Source organism: Rhinoderma darwinii, chromosome 4 (assembly GCF_050947455.1).
Source record: "Rhinoderma darwinii isolate aRhiDar2 chromosome 4, aRhiDar2.hap1, whole genome shotgun sequence".
In the NCBI taxonomy this organism is placed as follows: domain Eukaryota; kingdom Metazoa; phylum Chordata; class Amphibia; order Anura; family Rhinodermatidae; genus Rhinoderma; species Rhinoderma darwinii.
This window is the reverse complement of record NC_134690.1, coordinates 63,544,810-63,568,494: the sequence shown is the minus strand read 5'-3', so window position 1 is coordinate 63,568,494 and position 23,685 is coordinate 63,544,810. Positions and strand designations below refer to the sequence as shown.

The 23,685-nt window shown below is 37.7% G+C and overlaps 1 protein-coding gene across 6 annotated transcripts in view; it reads right to left on the bottom strand.

Annotated features, from left to right (window-relative positions):
* MYT1L (myelin transcription factor 1 like) overlaps window positions 1-23,685 on the bottom strand; it is a 312,782-nt gene that overhangs the window by 27,681 nt on the left and 261,416 nt on the right. For 4 of the 6 annotated variants that reach the window (XM_075861151.1, XM_075861152.1, XM_075861147.1 and 1 more), the window contains 4 exons: window positions 18,863-19,099; window positions 14,490-14,611; window positions 13,907-13,975; window positions 1-63 (listed from right to left, as the gene is read on the bottom strand). In XM_075861151.1, coding sequence (XP_075717266.1) covers window positions 1-63; window positions 13,907-13,975; window positions 14,490-14,611; window positions 18,863-19,099 — 491 coding nt within the window. The remainder of the gene's footprint in view (window positions 64-13,906; window positions 13,976-14,489; window positions 14,612-18,862; window positions 19,100-23,685) is intronic. The other 2 variants (XM_075861148.1, XM_075861149.1) reach the window with 2 other exon arrangements.

Here is a 23,685-nt window from a genome sequence, read left to right as displayed (position 1 = left end):
CTTCTATGGGAAGCATAGTTTCCAGTAATATGTCCAGAGCCATCGCAGCCAGGAGTCGGACACCTAAAGCCAGAAAAAGCGAATATCATGTATTTCAAAAGAAAGTGACATGGTATCAAATTATGGACTGGACAAATGACCTTGCAGGAAGCAAACCTTAAGTAGTGTGCGACATATCACCCCCAACAGGTGTGCAACTTGGTCACATGATCACTGTCAGGGCTGTTGATTGGTGAAAAGAAAATTTGAGAAAAATCATATGGTATTGCCCATGACTTAAAGAAGAAATATAGTCAAAGACAGTACCACATGATCCTTCTTAGCCAATCAGCAGTACTGACAGAGATCATATGGTTCCTGCTATAACTCCGCAGAACCAGGAAGTGCTTTTTTTTTCCAGCCCCCCCAATTGGCACTTTGAGGGTTATTTATTACGTGAAACCGGACCCACAAGTATAACTCTATTAGAGAATCATACTGATGTCCTTATTTAAATAGGTCTTTTGTAGTGACATGTTCTCTTTAAGATGGTCATAGACATAATGATTTTTCACACAATGTGACCAATAATGAGCCCTTGTAAACTAAAACCAAATTCATCATACACATATCAATTTTTTTTATTGACCTCTAGGCGGCGTAATAGTATAATCATTACATGAATTGATTGGTGATCGATCATGAAAGGAGCTGTCTCATGAAGACCACCCATGTTATGTGCCCTATTAGGGCATATGGGTGTCATACGGGAGGCGCCTGTGAGTGGATATGAGACAACCTTTCATTTTAAGCACATTGAAAATACAAATTTTAGGCAAATAAAATTGAATCAGTCTTAAACAACCGTGCATTGCTCAAAAATATATTGACTCTAAATGTATAATGACTCTATGCCGCCTGTTCAGCATTGACAATCCCTGGAGAAGATTTAAAGGATCTCAGATCATTGATTGCAATGAAACCATTTTCTTTATCTATATATAGTCAAAACTTCCCCTTTGTAATCACGGATATCTATGATCCAAGAAGTGCACATCCTGTGTCCTGACTGCATATACTCAGACTCGCCAGGTGGTGGCAGCATTGATCCATTAAATCAGTGTTCATTATGTAATCTGCAGAAAACCAGCTGTCAATATCTCAGATACATAAATAAGCAGAAAATAATTGTGGCACGTCACATTTGGGAATGGGAGGTGTTATCGCTAAACACCAGATCATATGTAACAGACATTGGCAAAGTATTCCCTCCTGAGATATTCGTTTCACACGTTTCCTTATGCAAATGATCCAAAGCGATAATTAGCTGAAATGAGGATGACATAAGCATAGAGCCCAGCTCTACAATTTACTTGTGCTGTCAATTTTCACGTTTTCTTTTATCATAAAGTGTAACATGAATTTATGTACATTTATTCTTGATCTCCAATGATAGGTGTCATTTTCTAATGTTATGTTTTCAACATAACATTTATTTTGCAGGTTAGGTTACTATATAGTTTCGCCAAGATCTATATGAAACAACAAGGTACAGTTTATACTGACAACTTCCGCATATGATGAGACTTGTGTTCTTCATTAACTCAATTGGTTGGAAAGACAGACGCTGAATTTTAGGTACACAATGGTTGGGGTGCCACAGCCGGCCACCTCTCCTGACACATTTATTTTAGTAAATAATTGTATTCCCCATAATATAACAATTCTGGAGCATCTTTTTTTAGAAATCTACGTTGTACCGTTCCTCTGTTATTCCTTCTAGAAATGTGCGAATAAATTGACAACTGGGTGTTACCAGTTGGGGGTGTGTCGCTACACAGACTGACAACGACCAATCAGTGCTGACAGACTAAGACTGTGTAGGGACACGCCCTATTGACAAGGGGAATGTTAACACCCAGCTGTCAATTTATTCATAAATTTCTAGGAGGGATAACAGAGGAATGGCGCAATGTAGAGTTCTAAGAAAAGATTCTCCAGAATTGTTATATTATGGGGAATACAAGGATTTACTAACACAGACATGTCAGGAGAGGTGACAGGTCCTCTTCAAGTAGGAGACTTTTTGATCAGTTACACTTTAGGTGGCATGCACACAGAAGAGCATGCCTGTATGACAGCACCCAGAGTCCCTATGGTTATACACTACATAAGTGTAGGCACTCCATGTGGGAAGAATACTCCCATAATATAGTATCTGATATAACATTTCTCATTTCATTTTCTCATAGATTGCCTCTAAATTAATGAGACAAAACTTCCATATGAAATCGGAGGCATATGGAGGTATAGTTTAGTCCTGTCGATTTCTATAAGTGCCGTATTACGGCTCCAAACAAATCAGAATTTGTCCTGGGTTTTTAGAGAGAAGCCATGGTCCAAGAGGCATAACTTTAAACTTCCTAGTCTAAGTCTATAACAGTCCCCACCCCCAGTGTCACGTGTCATTTATGCGGCTGCTTTTCACCTATGTAGCAGAGGAGCTATTGGGCACAGGAGCCGACCTTAATAAATGTATCAGAGCTCTGTCTTGTAACGAGCAGATTTTTTTTCTTGTACACTGGGTCAAATCAAGAATGTTTGACAGCAAACAGAGATCTTAAAAATGATGTGGAAATAAAACCCAAACTATATTAAAAAGTTGGAGAACTTCTTTGTATTATTTAATGAATAAGCTTTATGTATATACAAACAGAAAATCCCTTTAAAGCCTCCCTCATATTCCCATATATACATTTGGATCAGATCCATTCAGATGAAAGCAAGAAAGCGTTTTCCCAAAGAAAGGACTTCTGTGTAATCTTGCTTCTGGCACATAATTTATGGCTAACACTCAAAACAAACCATAGCCCAAATTCTATATTTCCAGAGGAGAACAGTCTAGATATCCATGTCACAGGATTGTAGCGTATCAGATACAATAACCTCCTTTCCCTTCATATCATATATTGATTATCGCTTCCACCGTTATTGTCCATAGAACAGCATGGGCATCATTATATCAGCATTGCTGACACGGAGCCTGTAATCACTACCCAGCACTTAGCAGCCAGCGGGTATTACATGTAAGCCATTCATTTTCTATGTGTTGGTCTCAGTCACATTGAGGAGGCCAATAGAAGAATCTATCAATATTTAATGATCCGGATCCTAATCTCGCTTCCTTTTTATAAATAGAATTTGAAATGCAGATAAAGATTCTTGGTTTATTTCATGTTCAAGAAATAGCCCATGAGCTGCAACAGTCCACACGTAACGGAATTGCGGGCGTAAAATACGCAGCAGAATACAGTAGCAGCAAAGTGGGTGTGAATGAGCAAATCTCATCCACACGCTGCGTAAAATTTCAGTCCTAAAATTGACCTGCGGTGCGTATTTTTCGTACCGCAGCATGTCAATTCCTGCGTTGGAAAGTGGACTGAATTGCTGCGTTTTTCAGAGGGGAGATGTCACCATGTCACAGACTTGAAAAAAAACAACGCAAAAGCCGCACTATTTTTTTTCTGTAAAAAACGCAAGAAATGGTGCGGTTTTTCCATAGCGGAATGTCTTCTAGTTTTAGCGGAAATGCTGCAGAAATTTTCTGAAGCATTCCGTTACGTGTGGACAAGCTCTTAACAAACCGCATACAGAGTTGGCATGAGAGCAGGTCACTTACTGCCGGGGTATATCACTTTTTGGGGGATTGATTCAAAAACAATTATTAATCATTCTCTGGAGTTTACATTGAAATTGAATGGGTAAAAGCATAGATGGAAGTGCGCTCTCTGTTAGACAAGTTTTATTTTAAATTTATTGTTACTTCATGTAATAGATATTAAATGTGCATACAGGGTTCTCAGAAAATGCTTTAGCTAACAAAAGGTTAAATATGTTATATTCTTAAGTGTGTAAGTCAGTTGGCTTTCTTAATAAAGATTGCAATCTCCAGAGGAAGTCCAACTGACCTAATCTCATTCTGAAGTGTAAGACATTTCATATGACAGGAAAGCCACAAACGGTTTTCAGTTGGTATATGTGTATATAAACCTATGCTTATGTAATGAAGGCAGACAACTGCTGATTTTGACTTGTCTCCTCATCGATGAGAATAAAACTCTTATTGGGATGAAAACTTGAATCATTATTGATAAGTATGGAAAATTCTTCTAACATCTTGGTCCTTCGAAGCCGGAAACCAATATTTCCAGACCCTCGTCCACCCGAGGACTGTACACCGTGCACGGGGTGAGTCATCAAAATACTCACTTAATTCAAAGACCTCCGGTTAAATTACCGTTAAAAAGAGGCCAGTCAGACGGAGGGACGAGGTGTGGAATGACGGTTTTTAAAAGAACATAGTAAGGAGAATTGAGGATTCGAGTTTTTCATCTGAATAACGGTAATATAATTTTGTATATATGTGTTTTTATTATTTTTCATATTTAGATGTTATAAGGTTATGTGATAAAAAAAAACAAAAAAAAAAAGATAACGTAAAAAACCTGAGTTGGAACTTAGGTACTAAGACTGGGTCTTAGTTATATTAAGCAGAGGTCTTAATATAAAAACCTGAGAATAACGGTTCTCGAGGTTAGTAGTCCATAGCCTATGTGAGAAGGCTACAGGTAATAAATAACTCCGTGCAGCACGTAAAAGATAAAGTACTTGGAGATTTGGAGGATCTCCTATAGAATAAGTATTATGATTATTTCTTATAGAGTATTATGATTGTTTCTTATAGAGTATTATGATTGTTTCTTATAGAGTATTATGATTATTTGTTATAGAGTATTAGGATTATTTGTTTTATAAAGTTTATGATTGTGACTAAAAGTATTGAATGATTGAGATAAACTAAATCCAAAGTTAAAGAAAGATAAAGACTTTCAAACTGTGGTGTAAAGACACATCCAGGACATCTGCTGCTGGTCTGACCAGCCTCTTATTGTCTCTGGACGCCCCTGACACCAGAAGTTTTAAGGTAATCAAGTATTTCTTTGGTGCAGTTGAAAGAAATGGTTGTTCTAGATGAAACATATATGAGACTCCTTGACTGCGAAGATTGAATGTATGAGGGTTAAATAAATAAAACCCTGTGTGTATAAGGGAGTCCGATTAGGAATGGTCCTTTGTAAAATTGTTACAAGGACAAATCAGTAGGAAAAATACTGTTAAAACACCCAGGAACATGAAGTATATGACTGATCAGCATAATACTTGTAAATATTGTTGTGTTTTGTGTGTGTTCTGTGAAACTGGTGAAAATACCTTGTGGTGAAGATATATGAGGTATACAGAAATATAGAATATGATAGTAGATTTTGTTATTCATATCGAATTTGTCTGTTTGTTAATCGTTAATCATGTGTCTTGTCTAAATGTGATAAAAGTGAGAGTTGAGACAGTGTTTCACATTTTCGTGTCGTGGTCACCTTGGGTGAGCGACATTACTGTCTTGGGACTGTGTTTTCGTAAGCAGCTCTAGGCGTCTAGAGTGCAGCGAGTCCTACAGTCCAGGGAGAATAACGTTATGGTGCAGCAAACACTGTTATTCAATATTCCCAACTGACCATCAAAATTCTACAAGACTCTTTGAATGAGATCAAATTAGAGTCAGATCATAGAATAGTCAAAATAATTGATATAGGATACAAAGTTAATCAAATCTTTTCATATTAAAAGTGCTCGTAAGACTCCTATTCTAGAAAAAAGAAAAAAGAAACTATTTAGGTGTCCATTAAATAAATAGAGAGACATATACTAAAATTGCTAAATTAGATTTCCTTTCAAAAGGACACTGCTTGTAACATGTGGTTGTTTGTGTTAAAAAGTATTAAATATTCCTTTAGAAGGGGATGTTAAGTATATGCACAAATTAGATGTGGTGAATGTACAATGATGATGATGATAAAGGTGTGGCAAATTTGGATTTAAAAAGACTTTGAGGGTAATTGAATGTTATAATTTAGTGAAGGAAAAAGAGAAGTGTGGTTTTGATTGTGTAAGATGACGGTTGGAGAATCTCAAAAAGGGGAACAAGGTAGAAGGTTCTGACAGAATGTTAAAATGATAAGGAATGTTAAAGAAGGTTGTTTATATAGTTCAAGATGAAAAACTTTCATAGAACAAAATGCTGGCTGGTTGAAAGACCATGAAATGATTGGAAAAGCAGAACTATAGAAGAGTGTGTCAATAAATGTTGATATGTATAGCATGTGCATAAAATAATAGCATTCAATAATAGTGATTGTAGTAGTGATAAAGAGTAATACAGATAGGTACATTGCAATGAGTAAGGTGGATGATAACGAGAAGTATGATGTAGACGTGTATACAGGGTGTTTGTTGCAGATTAGTCTGAGGAGGAAATGAAATTGTGTACTGTTTGATGTGAGATGTTTTTCTCAATCCAGATTAAGAACTGAATTAATTGAATTTCAAATTATTATTATATGTAAAATTAGTGTGTAAAAAGTCCTAGAACATTGAACTAAAGTACAAGATTGTGTAAATAGACTGACTTTTTAAGAAATGAAAGTTAGCTGTATAAAATCAGGTTTTAAAGTTATAAATACCGCTTCCTTAAATCTACGAATTTGCAAATGACAATGTCTTGTTTGATATGGAACATGAGTCTGATTGTCACAGTTTAATGTAACTTGACGCCCAAGGGTTACCAGGTGTCACTGATGTACCTTTGACTAAGGCCTCATGCACACGACCGTATTTTTTCACACCCGTAAATACTGGCGTAAATACGGGTCCGGTGTCACACGTATTCCACCCGTTTTGCACCAGTATTTACGAACCCGTGCTCGTAAATATGGGTCCGGTGTCACACGTATTCCACCCGTATTTACGAGCACGTTTTTGGCAGCAAAATAGCACTGCACTAATCGGCAGCCCCTTCTCTCTATCAGTGCAGGATAGAGAGAAGGGACAGCCTTTTCTGTAATAAAAGTTATAGAAATTCATACTTACCCGGCCGTTGTCTTGGTGACGCGTCCCTCTCTTCACATCCAGCCCGACATCCCTGGATGACGCGGCAGTCCATGTGACCGCTGCAGCCTGTGATTGACCTGTGATTGGCTGCAGCGGTCACATGGCCTGAAACGTCATCCAGGACGTCGGCCCGGATGTCGAGAGGGACGCGTCACCAAGGCAACGGGCGGGAGACCGGACTGGAGGAAGCAGGAAGTTGTCGGTAAGTATGAACGTCTTTTATTTTTATTTTTTACAGGATAGGGGATACATGTCTTGTTTATGGCAGAGCGGGGAGATACCTCCCCGCTCTGCCATAGTTTTCATTGTAGTCCCGGCGGTAGTTACGCCACTGGGCTGTGGCCTGCAGACCGGGTAGTCCCCTGACCTCGCAACGCTCCCGTAATCACGGGTGAACACACGCAGCCACCCATGATTACGGGTGCCCCATAGACTTCTATGGGATGCCCGTGCCGTTATTACGGCATGAAATAGGGCATGTTCTATCTTTTTTAATGGCACGGGTACCTTCCCGTGAGCAAACGGGAAGGTACCCGTGGCTAACAGAAGCCTATGAGCCCGTTATTGCGGGTCGTAATAACGACCCGCAATAACGGGTGTTTTTACGGTCGTGTGCATGAGGCCTAACTATGATGTTCAGTATTTTGTAGACGGATCCAGATACTGGAATGAGCAGACAGGACATTTCACCACCGGGTATGCCGTAGTCCAGGAAGGTAAGACAGTGCTGCAAAAGTCACTGCCCTCCAGCAGCTCTGCCCAGGAGGCAGAACTCATGGCACTCGCAGAAGCATGTAAGTTGGGCACAGGTAAAAGGGTGAATGTCTATATAGACTCGAGGTACACCTTTGGAGTCTCACACGATTATGACACAATAATGCAAGAGGCTTTCTGACTGCAGCAGACAAACCAATACAACACTGGTTTGCACCTGGATTTCAGAACGCAGCTGCTCAACATGTAGAGGGTTGCCTGACATGCGTCAGACACAACCCCGGTAAAATGATAAAAACACCCAGTAAGCGCACGCCTTGCCTTGATTACCTCTTCCAGCGACTGCAGGTGGACTACATACAGCTACCCGAGGTGGGTGTATATGAATATGTCCTCATATGTACTGACGTGTTTTCAAATTGACCTGAGGCAAGGCCAGTAACCAAAAACATAGCTAAAAACACTGCTAGAAAAATACTCAGTTAAGTAGTATGCCGATATGGGGTCCTGAAGTAATTGAGAGTGATAGAGGAACCCACTAAACAGGAGAAGTATTAGGGCATATACTTACTAGCCTCGGTAACACACAGGCATTCCATACACCATATTATCCATGAAGGTAAACATCTAGATGAAGGAAGAAAGTCAGCAATACTCCAAGCACCGAAACCTCTGACAAAAAGACAAATGATGTCCTTTTTGGGTATGACTAACTTCTGCAGGAGTTGGATATGCTGAAATTACAGGACCATTGATGTCTTTGATTTATGAAGAGGCATTTTTTTTTTTCAGATAAAACAGGTTCTTGTAGGATCTTCAGTGCTTGGACTAACTGATTATTAAATAAAAAAAAAAAAAAAAAAAAAAAAAAAAAAGAAAAAACCTTTATTCAAACTTTAGATTGGAAAAATTGATATATGACTTCGGGGCTAACACAGGAGTGTGGGGGAAAGGATAGACCTCTAGATTACTACTCATCAAAACTCGACCCTGTAGCTGGAGCCTTACCTCCCTGTGTTCAATCAGTTGTAGCCGCCGCAGAAGCTATAAGAGCTTCCGTTACATTAGTGTTATTTATGATAGAAAGATGTACCACTTTAAATTTTTGCAACCTTAATGTCTACTGTGGAGGATGGTGCACCACATGATTGCCTATCCTCCATAGCAGAAAGAGTGTTACCAAGATCAGATCTTAAAGATATTCCACTACTAGATAGTGATCTCATACTGTATGTAGATGGATCTTGTAAGAACAAATACATCCTACCCAGCAACTTATTCAGATCTGCAGTTATATTGAGCCATGGGACAAGCCATGTCTCAACAGGGGGGATGGTAGAGATCATATATAAAGTGTTCACGGCATATGGCTTTACTAACTACTCTAAAAATTTTTTTCGTTTAACTAGTTTAACATGCGCCAAATATAATTCACAGGGGAATGTAAGACCAAAAAGAGAACAGTTCCCAAATCCACAATATCCATTCTAACACATTTGTATGGATTTCATTGAAGTTGTTTTTGCTTCCTAAGATATTTGGAATATGTATAAGGGTGTTAATTTGAATCTCAGAGTATGCAAGAAGAAATTTGGTTTGAGACACTTGTCAGATAAAACGTATGGTATCTGTGAATATTTCTGTGAGTAGAAGATGTTACAGATAATCAGCTCAGATCAAGGTACAAATCCTGCTGAAAAGGGTAACAACATGTGTGACATAAAATGTACCCAGTAACTACATATTTCTAGGTTCCCCTGTCCAGAGAGACAGAGAAGTTTTTCTTATATAAAGGTGTTTGTTTGATTTGATATACAGGACTTGTCAATGAACTTATGACACCCAAACCAGAGGGGTGATAGCGTGAGATTGGTGATAGTATTCTTTTCTTAGTTGAGACTCTATTGTTTATATTGTCTGAGGTTTATAATTATAATGTATGTAAACATGCCACGGTATTGTGAATAACAACTTGGTGTTTTATATGGAGTTATGAGGTGAAGGTCACTGGTTGTTGTCACTCATATGTAAGAAGCACATGGCAGCAATGAGAGCCCAGAGGTCATGTGACCTGGGTGTCTTTAGGTTTGAGGGAGATGCTGCCCATAACCTGTTATATCTGCAGGGGTAAAAGTCCCATTAGGACAGTAAGTGACTGTGCGACAATTATGTCCAATATATACCGTGGAGGAGAAATTTGGATTATTGCCAATATTAGTAGGTTTAGCGTAAAGAATGCTCATAATATAGAGAAAGTGGCCGACAGATTGGACACTGCTCCCTTGGCATTTGCCAAGTAGTTGGCTCAACCTGTTGCCACTGTATAGACCTTTTTTGGCATTATGCAGGACAAGTATGACCGTAGAGCAAGCTAAGAAAATAAAGTCCGTAAGGGGGATAAGCCCTATTTTAAGTACCTGGTTTGGGTACAAAATGTCCTAAAATAAATAAAAGGTGGGAAAAATGAAAGTGATTAAAATAATGTTTAGATTAATTCATTTTGTGCAGCAGTCATCTTGTCTGGAGACCCCATCTTGTTCTTATGTAGTGAATAAGAAAGATATTGTTCCTTTAAGACAAGTATATTAATGCTGATTTCGCATGTTATTAAAATTAGTTATTTTTGACATTAGTTCTTATGCGAAACCCAAAGGGAAGATTTATTGTTTAGTGATTATTGATGTATTCACCAAATGTGTAGACTATTTGTAATACCACAGTTACATCCATTCTCTAGGATGGATGAAGAGTTTGATTTTACACTTGCTGAATTTATGGCAAAAATGCTAACCAACAAGGAAGTTTCTATCTCTAATTGTATTCCAGGTGTACCTATACCTGAACCTGAACCTGTGAAGCCAGGAAATTGGATATTATTTTCATTGAAAAAGATCATATCAGGTTCTGCTTACCACACCTACGGCCGTAAAGATAGCCGAACGTACCTCTTGGATACACTTATCACACTGTAAGGTAGTTAGGGAATTGCCACTATCCTCCTAGGCTATAAAAGACTGATTACAAAGGGTGGTCATTTGTTAGAAGTGACTGGTCTCAAACTTCAGCGAAGAAAACATCCAGAGCCTGGGAGGAGACAGGGCAAAATGTTATATGTTATTCTAGGTATCTTATGGGGGTCCAAGGTGTGTTAACCAAAGGTATGGGATCCCTGGGAAACAGGGTCAGAGTATGATTTCTTAAAGACTTAGCTTGGAGAGTTAAATATTTTAATTTCACTGAAGGTGAGACTGCAATGTATGAAATAGATTTCCGCTCTGTGTTATAGATCAATGCAAGGATAGAAACACCACCCACAAACTAGCATATTCAGATAAATACATTTGTACTATCTATGTAAATACCCTAATAAAAAGGATAAGGGACTATATGATATAGGAATTGAAGTTTCAGGTACTGGCCTATAGGGCATTTCTTGCAACTGAAAGTTTTTTAGTTCCAAAGATAGACCTACCCTCTAAAGTTTATCTGGCCAACTTCACTTATGAAGATAAATTGGCATTAGAAACAGGTTACAGTGATAAACATGAATGGTTAGTCTGGATGAGATACACTGCAATCCAAAATAATAGAACTAACTGTATCGCTTGTGCAAAAGCCAGACCATATCCGGCTACTATATCTTTCAGGCTATCAGATAAGGAGAACCCACAATGTCTGCAATGCATGTTATCTTTATATAATGCATCATATAATCCAGGTGATGTAAGACATTCTCTTTATTGTACCCACCTGTGGGGAGAGATGAAATCCCTCCCTTAGTAGTGGCTTACCCAGACAACTACACCTGCTTTCTGAGGAATGGGCAAGGTAAGAAAGTAGGGAACCTTGCTGAAGAGTTTTTGTGATCGATAATGGTAATTACTCCTCTAATTGGTTTACCAACCAGACAAAGGCAAGGACTGATCTCTGGTGGCTATGTGGAGGCTACTGGCCAAGTGGCAGGGAAGCTGTACTCTGGTTCAGCTTCTGATGCCATTCCACTTGTTTTTAGCACCTGAGTTTCAGAGAAGGAGAAAACGCCCTGGAGACTATCTGAATCGCTATAAGCGGTCTATCCCTGGAGGTTCCGTTGACCATAGAATATACATAGAAAATAGGAGTACCCCGAAGGGGGCCAAATGAGTTTAAGGCCCAAAATCAGATTGCATCAGGCTGCGAGTCTGTACTTTTCTGGTGGTCTACGATAAATAAGAATGACGACTGGATTAATTATATTTATTACAATCAACAGAGATTTGTTAATTTTACCAGAGATGCAATAAAGGGCATTGCAGATCAGTTGGGACCTATATCTTTAATGACATGGCAAAATAGAATAACCCTGGATATGTTACTAGCAGAGAAAGGGGGTGTCTGCAAAATGTTTGTATCTTCTGTTGTACTTTTATTACCAATAATACAGCTCCTGATGGCAGTATTACCAAGGCATTGGAAGGACTCAATTCCCTGTCCGAAGAGCTTGCAGGAAAACTCCAGAATAAATGACATCTTCACCTCATGGATTGAGGGATAGTTTGGAAAATGGACTGGCCTGGTAACATCTATACTCATGACCATTGCTGTTGTTGCCAGTATATTGACTGTTTGTCGATGCGACACTCTGCATAAGAGGATTGATCCAAAGATTAATTGAGACCTCAGTGACAAAGACAATGTGCCAAGAGATTCAAAAGAAGAGAACCTGTCCTGGATAATCTTACAGAACATGTCTACATAAATTTATAAGAGGAGGGAATGTTAGACAAGTTTTATTTTAAATTTATTGTTACTTCATGTAATAGATATTAAATGTGCATACAGGGTTCTCAGAAAATGCTTTAGCTAACAAAAGGTTAAATATGTTATATTCTTAAGTGTGTAAGTCAGTTGGCTTTCTTAATAAAGATTGCAATCTCCAGAGGAAGTCCAACTGACCTAATCTCATTCTGAAGTGTAAGACATTTCATATGACAGGAAAGCCACAAACGGTTTTCAGTTGGTATATGTGTATATAAACCTATGCTTATGTAATGAAGGCAGACAACTGCTGATTTTGACTTGTCTCCTCATCGATGAGAATAAAACTCTTATTGGGATGAAAACTTGAATCATTATTGATAAGTATGGAAAATTCTTCTAACACTCTCACAATAATTTCTACTTGGGTCCCCGTTATACCAGTGAGCGCCAGTCTACTCTGATTTTCTGCCATGCCGACTATTATTTTCTGGGTGGCAGGGCTGGCATGGGACTCCAGGGCACCCATGAACAGCACATTGGATTCCAGCAGCTTTATTGCTCTTGCCTTAACCCCTTGGCTTTTGCTCTATTACACCAATAATAATATGGCACTACATTTAAATACAGATAAATAATGGGGTCGCGCACTGCATGCAAATTTATACAGCTCCCACTGTACTGAATACTAACTGTGAAAATATGTATGTAAAGAGCTCCCTCTAGTGGTGGCTACAGGCAAAAATAATTGTATCATTTGCTCTATAGTTGTGTGACTGCTACTACCAAGTACAGGCAAGGGGAGATGGCTTCGGGTGCTAGGAAACTGCCCCTAAAGAAGAAGGACCTGAGTCCGAATAAGGGCCCTTTTTGAGTTGATTGTGAGACCCCCCCCCCCCTGTCTAAAATGATGCTGTGGCGTAATTCTATTCTTGTCAGTACCCAGTTACAACTCTTATATAGTCCAGATTTATAGGCATGCTATGTATTCTGACAGACTGACATTAAACATAATGAGAACTATAGACCTATTGTATTACAAATGATTCATACGGTCTAAAAATCAACATGAATAGACAATTTTTTTATTATCGGACAAAAAATACTTGGCATGATCTCCCTGAAAGCTTAACGCTATACACTGGGGCATTTTACTTACTTGATATAGAAAGTATTAACCTCCCTGATTTAAAGAAAAGTAAAATCGAGATAGAGTAATGAGAAGTTATATGAGCTACAGTAAAACAGATGGAAATAAAGAGAAATGCAGCCAGTAGCTAGCACAAAGCTTTATGTCACCCTAGATAAAGCTTACATTCAATTTCACAGTATTGCTCAAAGTACCTTTACTTCTGCAAACTCCACCAGCTCAAGACGACATCATGTGAGACAAACGTAATGCAACGTTTCACTAATAATACTATAGAACTGTAATGCAAACCATAAAAAGAGATAAAATGTGGTTTCTTACTTGAGTTCCTGTGAACTAGTGGCCATCATGTTCCGAATACTCTTATCTGCCAGTGGACAACCAGACAATCTGAAAAAAGAATACAAAAAACGCACTAGGTTAAAGGAAGATATGGTAAGACCAGAGGCATAGATGGGGGTGGGGGTACTTTGTCTTGACCAGGGTATTAGGTAACAGAGTTAGGGGCAGTGGACTTCATCTTTATCCCAGGTGAAAGAAAACTTTGCTACACCTTTGTTAAGGTGTCTCCATAGTGGATCCCACTGGAGTCCCCCTGAGAGAGGATTTGCCTGAACCGACGTTACTCGGATCTGATGGCTACGCGCCTCTGGCAGTCACAGCGGGAGCTGCCCGCTATGGCACAGAATACTATAGGTCAGGATACGCACTCCTGTCCTCCTAGTTGCGCCACAGGTATCGGCCAACCTTGTTCTGTCGTTCTGTGAGGGAAGGCGCCGTTGTCATGACACACGACGCTGTAAGCATCGTTGTCATGATACTGCCGACGCTCTGCCGGGAGTCCCCCTTTGTAATTGTCAAATAAAAAAGTTATGATAGTTATTTGAAGTCATGAAGTTCTTACGTTATTAAGTCCTTTTTGTTCTCTTTACACTGAGGATATTTGGGCTTGGGGCTTGGAATTCTAACTTCACCGGAGTACCTTCCATCATCAAGGGCATCATGGAATGGATCCAGATCGTCATGCTACGGAAAGAAAGATATATAATTAGTTATTCATTAATAAAAGCACCGTTTAAAAATTAGGTTCTTCAATAATGCAGCACAGAGTATTGGTGGGCAAGTATATAATTCTTGAAATGAAGAACATTGAATGGAATACATATTTATAGGGCAACTGTGCGATAATGTTACAGCCCTGTACCTGTCTTGAATAAGACATAAATTATGCTGCAAATACACTAATGCATTTATGATATACAAGAGAAAAGAAAGAAAAGATTTGTATATATAAGGATTATATTGCTGAAGGGCAAAATATGGCCATAATGCTGGCCATAGACATTTTCTGATGGACCCAGGGTTTTGTCAGGATTTTCTTATAATCTTAATCTCTAATGACTTTTAGAGTCTTTTTCTCACACTTCTATTTTTTCCAGCGGGATCGCAGTGACTACAGGGGTCTGGCGGCCCCTCACCTTTTTACTTTAGTGTGACCTTCACTCTTATGGATGTATCCTAGAGTGAAGGTCACTTGACAAGATGTCTGCGCAGAGTAAGTCCGCTGACACTACCATGGCAACCCGGAGCAAGCAAAACACTTAGAGGAGGAGAGAATATTAGAATTCTTATTATTTTCTATTTCAAATCTTTTCAACTAGATTTTTTAAAGGTACAATACCCCTTTTAAAAGCAATTTCCATTCACCTTTTTGTATAGTTACTTATGTTTATTACTTAACATTAATTGTTCTTTACAATTTACCTAAATAAAAATCTAAAATTTTCACTGAATGTCTGTATGATCTGGTACTTTACTGATATGGTTAGAAAAAAAAAATACATTTATAACTACAAAACATTATTTATAATTAATATTCTCTCATTATTATTATTATTATTATTATTATTATTATTATTATTATTATTATTATTATTAATAAAGTGTAAAAATTAATGTAATAAAGGTCAGTGCCATGCTATAGGGATTATAAATAATATTTCATCTAATAATACAGTGGTCTCCAACCTGTGGCTCTTCGGCTTTTGGAAAAACTACAACTCTCAGCATGCCCTGACAGCTTGTAGCTCAATGGCACCTGTAGCTGTCATGAAATGCTTGGTGATGTAGTTTCTCAGCCAGCTTGAAAGCCACAGGTTTATGGTCATGATACCTGGATTTGTGTCATGACCAGACTATGGAAACAATACCAATATCAGTACCATTTTGGCTGCATATTTGCCAAATTCTTTCAATTTTAACATGACGGTATCACAAGTATCTAATGTTTAGAAGTTAAAGAACATTCAGAATGGTTTACTTGTGGGAACACGTTCAACATAAGATTGTATGGTACTATGTAACTGAGAATATAACACTCCTACATAACATTAGTCACTTCTGTAGTCATGTATCTTCTCCTCCTCCAGTGTTGGCTGTAGGTGAACGCAAAGTCTTGAAGACAAAAATACATTCAAATATGTAGATTGCTGCAGATGAATTACCATTGTTAGAATATATGCAAGATATTTTAGTATTTTACTATCCAGCTGGTATATCCTAAGGGAAATACAAAAAAATTGGCTATCGTTTTAATTTGTGTGAATTATTCTAATTGGTTTAAAAGTATATAATTTAATAATTGTAAGTGTTGGGACATTAAAGGAAGTGTCAACATTGGATAATCCTTCTTTTTTAGAAGCTGATCACAGTGGGACCCCTGCCGATCAGCTGTGATCTGTGTGGGAGCCTGGCAGCAAGTGTTTAATTTCCCTGCAGCACCACCACAGGTGAAATTAAGCATTACTTGGAAATCAATTGACTGTCAATGTAATGTATAAACATTTTAGGTCCGACAGACAGGGAGACACACTCTTTATAGTTGTTCTTTGCTCTGGCTGATTTATGAAAGTCAGGAATTAGAGACCCCCCTCTATTAACTTAGAATTCCAAAATAGTATATTTTAAAATATATTATCTAAACCAGACAATTCCTTTAAAGTGTACCTCCAGCCAAAAATGAAAAACTTGACTGTGCTCCTGAAGCCTTGTGGGCAGCAACTATGTGCTTTTTCTGTCACCTGGTCACCCATACAATTTCACCCCCTCTCTTCCCTGTAGAATGTGAAACAAAATGTCGTACCAGTGACCAAATGTTTATTTCTCCATAAGGACAAATAAAGACAGATCAGGAATTCACAAATTTATAGCCTGTAATGTTTCGATTTTTTTGTTATAAAGTTGAAAAACAATGAATATTAGGAATTTTTGATCCTGCTGGTCAGGATTGAAGCAAGATCTGACCATCTAATCACTTACTATGACAACCATCTTCTTAGACTGATAGGTATGACGGTGCTTTAATATTATATGTATGTTCTATGTATTTGAACCTCTTAGAACAGGAGTCAGCAACCAGCGGCACTCCAGGTGCTGGGAAACTACAACTCCCAGCCACAGACTGTCAGATAATACTGGGAGTTGAAGTTTCACAACAGCTGGAGTGTTACTGGTTGCTAAACCCATGTCAGAGATTGGACCACATTTGATCTTTATTGAGTGAAACATAAGGTATTCATGAACAGTTCACAGATGTGTTATTTATTTTTAAAGAAGTGAAGAGTGAGAACAAACTTTGTATATTATAGGCTTGCAAATAAATGTAGTTCATGACAGTGTGAATAATATCATCAACCAATAGCTGAACAGGCTGAGAAATGCTATAATGGTTAAAAAATAGAATAATCTGCATGAGTATCATGTGAGAGCGGGAGAAATTAAATTAGGACTAACTAGACCCAGACCAAACCAGAGATAGTGGAACTGGAATGAAAACGATGTGGTGGAACTTGGAGGATATAAATTAAGGCTGTGTGTTAAGCAGAGGAAGAGAATGGCCAAGGAAGGAGATTTTCTTTGGCCTCCCTTGGCCATTCTCTTCCTCTGCTTAACACACAAAACTGATAGTGTTTGTAATCGGGTTAATTTAGGGAACAGTGAATTTGGGAATTGTCGTAACAATATATGCACGTCCAACACAAACCAATGGGGAAATGTCATTTTGTACCGAGCATCAGGGATCTTTCCCAGTGGATACAATAAGTTACAGGCACCCAGCACTATAAAGAAAGACCTAACAATAAAGTGCACACAAATAAGTAAATACTTCTTTATAATTATTTTCTTTGCTATGGATCGGTCAAGGTGTCACAGCAGAAAATGTGCAACTGTTAACAGGAAAACAAACGTCCCTCCTCCCGAAACTCCCTTCCCCCCCCCGCTTTCTTAACTTTCGTCCGTGATTTTAACTTTAACTGAAAATGTTCTGCTAAGTTTCTAATTTCTCACTGTTATTTTTTCCCTTTTGCTTTTTTCCTTTCTTTCTTTTTCTTCCGTTTTCTTTCTTTCTTTATTTCTTTCTTTTTTTCCCTTTCTCTTTCTTTCTTTTTTCTCTTTTTCTTTCTTTTCTTTTCTTTTTCTCTTCCTTTCTCCTTTTCTCTCTCTCTCTTTCTTTTTCTCTTTCTTTCTCTCTCTTTATTTCTTTTATTTTCTTTCTTTCTCTCTCTCTTTTTCTTTCTTGCTTCCTTACTTGCTTGCTTTTTAAATTCCAGTTCATAATTTTAACTTATGAAAAAATTTATAAATTTCTCGTTTTTGTTTACTCATTTCCTCCTCTTATATGAGAGAACCTTAGCAGCATTTACACAAATTGATCAACGTACTAGAGACATTTCTAGTTTTACACTGTGCACCGGTAAAGTATTAGTCTAATTTGCTTCCCAAATCCACCCATTACAGCAATAAAAAAAACATTCAAACTCGCAAAATGAATGTTTGAAACCTACAATTTAGGAAAAAATAATGTACAAAATCTATTTTATAAAAAAAATAAAACGGTCTGTGTCATCACTAAGTAAAATTGCTGGGCATTCCTTATATAATCTGCCCATATCTGCTCTATCATCATTATTCTCATTTGTGCAAGTTTTAAGTACATTGTGATTGTTTTATGGTAATGTTGCTCTAGGAATCCGTATTATCTTTAATGATAAAACTTTTGCTGCTGTCCTATGTTCATTTTTTTATTGAGCCTTCATCCAATCACATCGGAGGCAGCCATTTTTCCCATGTCTAATGAATACTGAGTAAATTGCTGTGCTGTCTTCGTAAACATACTGGTTGAGATCACAAAGTGACGTGTGTATGGAATGGCTCCACTTGGATATTATATACTGGTACAGAGCTATATTGATCTATTTGCACTTGGGTAAAACCTACATGAATCTCTGTGGAATCATCTTCCTCTATCCGCCTGGGTTTCATTTTAGTGTAGTTTACTGGTAAGTCCCAGCAATCACTCTCATTCATTTGGAAACACTGGCTATTCATCACTGCCTGCCGCTGTGGTGACATTGGTTCCAATGGAGTTAGAATGGAGCAGAAACCATCTCGTTGTCTTTGTTTGTTCATGCTAAGGTCCAGTGTTCCATTTTCATCCACATCAATGTCAGGATTCTGAAAGGAATGGATGAATATTGTGAAATTAGCTTTTCACTATTTCCCTTTATTCTTTATTATGATTTTTAGTCTTATTGGATTACGTGCTTCCTGTAGAGTTCCTGCATTGAGTTGTTATAATGTGCTCACACACAGCAGACTAAACTCTGTGAAAGAGTAGAATGAGATTCTCTTTACTGCTATGTCTTTTCCCATTTAAAATAATTGCAAGTGTCTTCAAATTAGAATCATTGGTCCCTGATCTTAATATTCATCAACTGAAATATACATATAATCCTTTGTCATGCCAATAATGCAAATGTTAGATAAAAAAAGAATGGGAAATTCATTTTTGTATTGTGATATATAGTAGTGTATAGTAGTGTATTGTAGTGTATATATATATATATATAGGCACACGCATCTTAATAAATTTGATCCATCTTCAGCTGTCTGTGCGACACTGAATGGAATCTACGCCAGCCAGGAGCTGACTTAGATTTTTGATATATTTTATGGTTTTGCAACTTTTGGGCCATTTGCAACATTTCTATGCTAGAGAACGCTGTTAACCTTCCCCCATAAAGTTAAATGACTGCCCAAAGACATCACTAGGGGGAGCTTACTGCATACTGCTTATACATTGTACTCAATAACAACAACAACAACAACAACAACAATGCAGTAAGCTCCCTCTAGTGGTGGATGCAACTACCAATAATTTTGACATTTAACTTTACATCTATGTAGTGGATTTGGAGATATATATATATATATATATATATATATACACAAAAGATTGGAGCAGCACTGTGGTTTCACGCAAGCAAGGCGGTGCTAAGCTTCAAACAAAGGAGTGACCCCTCCTTGTATGATAAACGTCAGATAAAGAGAAAGCGAAGCAGCACTCAAAAACTAATGGGTTTATTCAGCCAACATCCACTACAACGTTTCACCTTCTCTATGAAGGCATTTTCAAGCTTGAAAATGCCTTCATAGAGAAGGTGAAACATTGTAGTGGATGTTGGATGATTAAACCCATTAGTTTTTGAGTGCTGCTTCACTTTCTCTTTATCTTACGTACGTATATATATATATATATATATATATATATATATATATATATATATATATGTATATGTATATATATATATATATATATATATATAGGTCCAACTGCTATAAGGATTTATCAGCACTTATTCAGATTTACGACAGAAAATGGTGTTCAAGGGTAAACATTCACTTTGAGCTTAAAAATATATTTTACAAATACTTAGTAACGAAAAATGACAATTGTATAACTTTTAATAATTTAATTATTATAATTATGAATTACTATATACACCTTTGAACAATTTTTTTCAAAATTATTGTTGTTTGTTTGCTTCCTAAATGCAAACTTAAGCAACTTTCTAAATAGTCTTCATTACAAATTTCCTACCATTTGGCTGCTGTAGAGTATGTGCAGCTCCTGTAGATAAATGGTCTCCTGCAAATTCTAATTTAAATCCATCAGTCCATTGCTCCTGACAGCTGATTTAACTGTTCTCCACCTCCCTTTACTCAGTGTTAGAGATCGCAGCAGGGGGGGGGGGGTTGTACACAGCAAATCAATGTGTGGAGTGGGGGAAAGCTCCCAAGTGTTCAAGGAGGGCAGAAAACACAAGCTGTTAGTATCATAGTGTAGATAGGAATGAGAGCACACGGGCTACAAAGATGCTTTCTATATACTCTGACCTGCTGTGTACAACCTCCCCCCCCCTCCCTGATGCTTTCTCTAATACAGAGAAGGGAGTGGGGAGAGCAGTTGAGTCAGCTATCAGGAGCAGTGAACTGACAGATTTGAGTGAGAATTTGCAGGATGCTAGCTGTCTACAGGAGTTACACAGACTCTACAGCAGCCAAATGGTAGGATTTGTTTTACGTAGAAAGTTGCTTTATTTTGCATTTAGGAAGCAAATGAACAATGATAAAAAAAACTTCAGTTCAAAGGTTTCCATAACTTTTAAGAATGGTTAATAATTTTCAGTTTGATAAAAGTTAATAGTATATGTATAATCAGCAGTGTATGTTCAGTATTGGCTTATTATACAGAGATGCGCAGAGCTACAGAGGCAGCATGCACTGTCATAGATCACCTAACGAGTTGACCTCTGGCACAGGAAAAAAAAGTAACATGTACACAGTTGTGGAAATGGCTGCACACATGGGGATCAGCAGCGAAGGAGTAAGGATGAAGGAAGTATGACATCTGTATTTTAGGCACATATTGTAAAAGAGTAGTGGTCACTCTGGCTGGCACCCCCTCCCTCCTAAGTGGTAGGTGTGTAAGTGGCTGGTCATCAGTATTTATCATCTGTGTAATCTCCCTCCATAGAACATTGTGGCTTGTCTGCGCCTAGCTGGGAACTCATATTTCAACCTGCCCTTGTATCAGTAAGTATGGCCTTTTGCTGTGATAGAATGTAAGGGAGCAATGTTTTAGAGCACAATATGAAATACAGGCATACAGAGGTACAGTAAGACCCCATAAAAGTCTATGGGTGCGGTATTATAGTTCCGTATAACTCAGAGGTTGTACAGTATAAGCCATAAATCTCTATAAGTAAAGGGACCCCTTCCCACTCTCCATACTATTTTCTTGGTTGTCTCGGTCACTCATTTGTCTGTTCGCTGTGATGTGTCTGTTACAGACCTCACTCCCCGAGCTACATTATTGAGTGAACATTATTCCTTTAAAGAATGAACCCATTGGTTGATATAAAGCAAACGGGGTGAGATATACATAAGACATGGGACAATGTCTAGTATCTAGAGAAAAAAGCTCAAAAGTTTAAAAGTTTTTAAGAGCCCAGGGGTATAAATGACCAAATTGAAATTCATAAACATTATTCTTCTACTATCCTTAAGGCCCACTTAAAACCTGAAAAATTAATTGTGACTTCAGTAAAACGCTAAATTTCCAATTGAGCTGCATGCCACTCTCACAGGGGTCCAGGATGCTGAGCTAAGGTGTGTTATTTGTTAAGCATTGGAGATCAGTGGTCACCAATGATTTTCCTCCTATGGCTACAGATGGCCATACAAAATGTTGTCCCCTCACCACCACCGTAATACAATGTGGCACCATCACGGACTCTGCTAGACTCCATATAATCTACAGTATAGTAGTTCATGTTTCAATTATGGAAATAGTTCTGGATGAATTGAAACTATTTTTTTCCTTTTTTAAATTGCTGCAGTAATAGCTATTGTGCTTGCTATGGGGTTCTTATTATAGTAGTATCAGTAAATTAATGCTACTATGGCAAACCCAGAGCAAACAGTAATACCATATAACTCAGGTGCGCTAGGGACCATATGGATAGATAATCTCTATGGCAACGTCATGTTCTTCTGCAGATCTGACAATGCTCTTGATGTCATCAAAATATAAAAAACTACAAACTAACTGTATTGTTTATATAGGAAGATAGTTTGTAACTATTATACTGTATTGTGTAAATGTAATTACATTCACCCATTTTTTCTATATTCTTTCCATATAGCATTTGCTCCCTTCTACCAATACCATGAATGAGAGTATGTTCTACCTAAATGCGAAGTGTCATCAGTAATATTCAACATTCAATCCTATCAGGATTACAGATTAAGATGAAAGGCTGCATCTGATTGGATAGCAGAAATGATCCAATTTACCATGTAAGGGCCCTTTAACACGGGCCAATAATCATATGAACGTTTGTTCCCGATCATTGCCTTGTGAAAACAGGGCAACGATCAGCCGATGACTGAGAAAAAAACTTGTTCATCGGCTGATCTGCTCATTTATGCAGCAATAAAGATGATTATAGCTGTCGGCAGTTCCATGTGAACTAGCCCTAAAGGTTATCCATTGAGGTATATAGTTCTCCCACTCCACCTTTGGATATATTCACACTTGCAGAAAAAACATAGTGAACCGATGATAAAACTCTAGGGGTTGTCCGGTTTCAGCAAATGTATATATATATATTTTTCTATATATCGAAAGGCTATGTACATCTTTGAAATAGTTTTCTCTTTTATATATATATATATATATATATATATATATATATATATATATATATATATATATATATATATATATATATATATATATATAAAAGTGTATTAGTGTAATTGGTGCAACTTTTAAAATACTTTTTATTAAAATTTATTTTGACTTTTTGAGATACAGCTGCTTTGTATTCTGTACACAGAGCAGCTGTATCATGCGCTAAGACTGACAGTTCAGTCTGACGGTTTCAGTAAGAGCGGGTCCTGCGTGTCTCTGACACGCTGGGTCCACCGATTATGGATCACATCTGACATACAAACTTGACAGTCACACCCCTAACAAATTAGCAAAACTATAATGCAAGGCGAGGGCTTTCCTGCGCTTTCCTAAGAATAGATCACAAACTGCCTGTATAGAGTACACTTTCCAGAATGCTTCTCACCAGAGCAAGCGAGAGTTTTCAACAGATTTTTTTTATTTTTTTTTTCTGCCAGGTGCAGTGTCTTCACATATATTCGTCAAGTTTTACATATATATTTGCCACTATTCAAGTCATGTA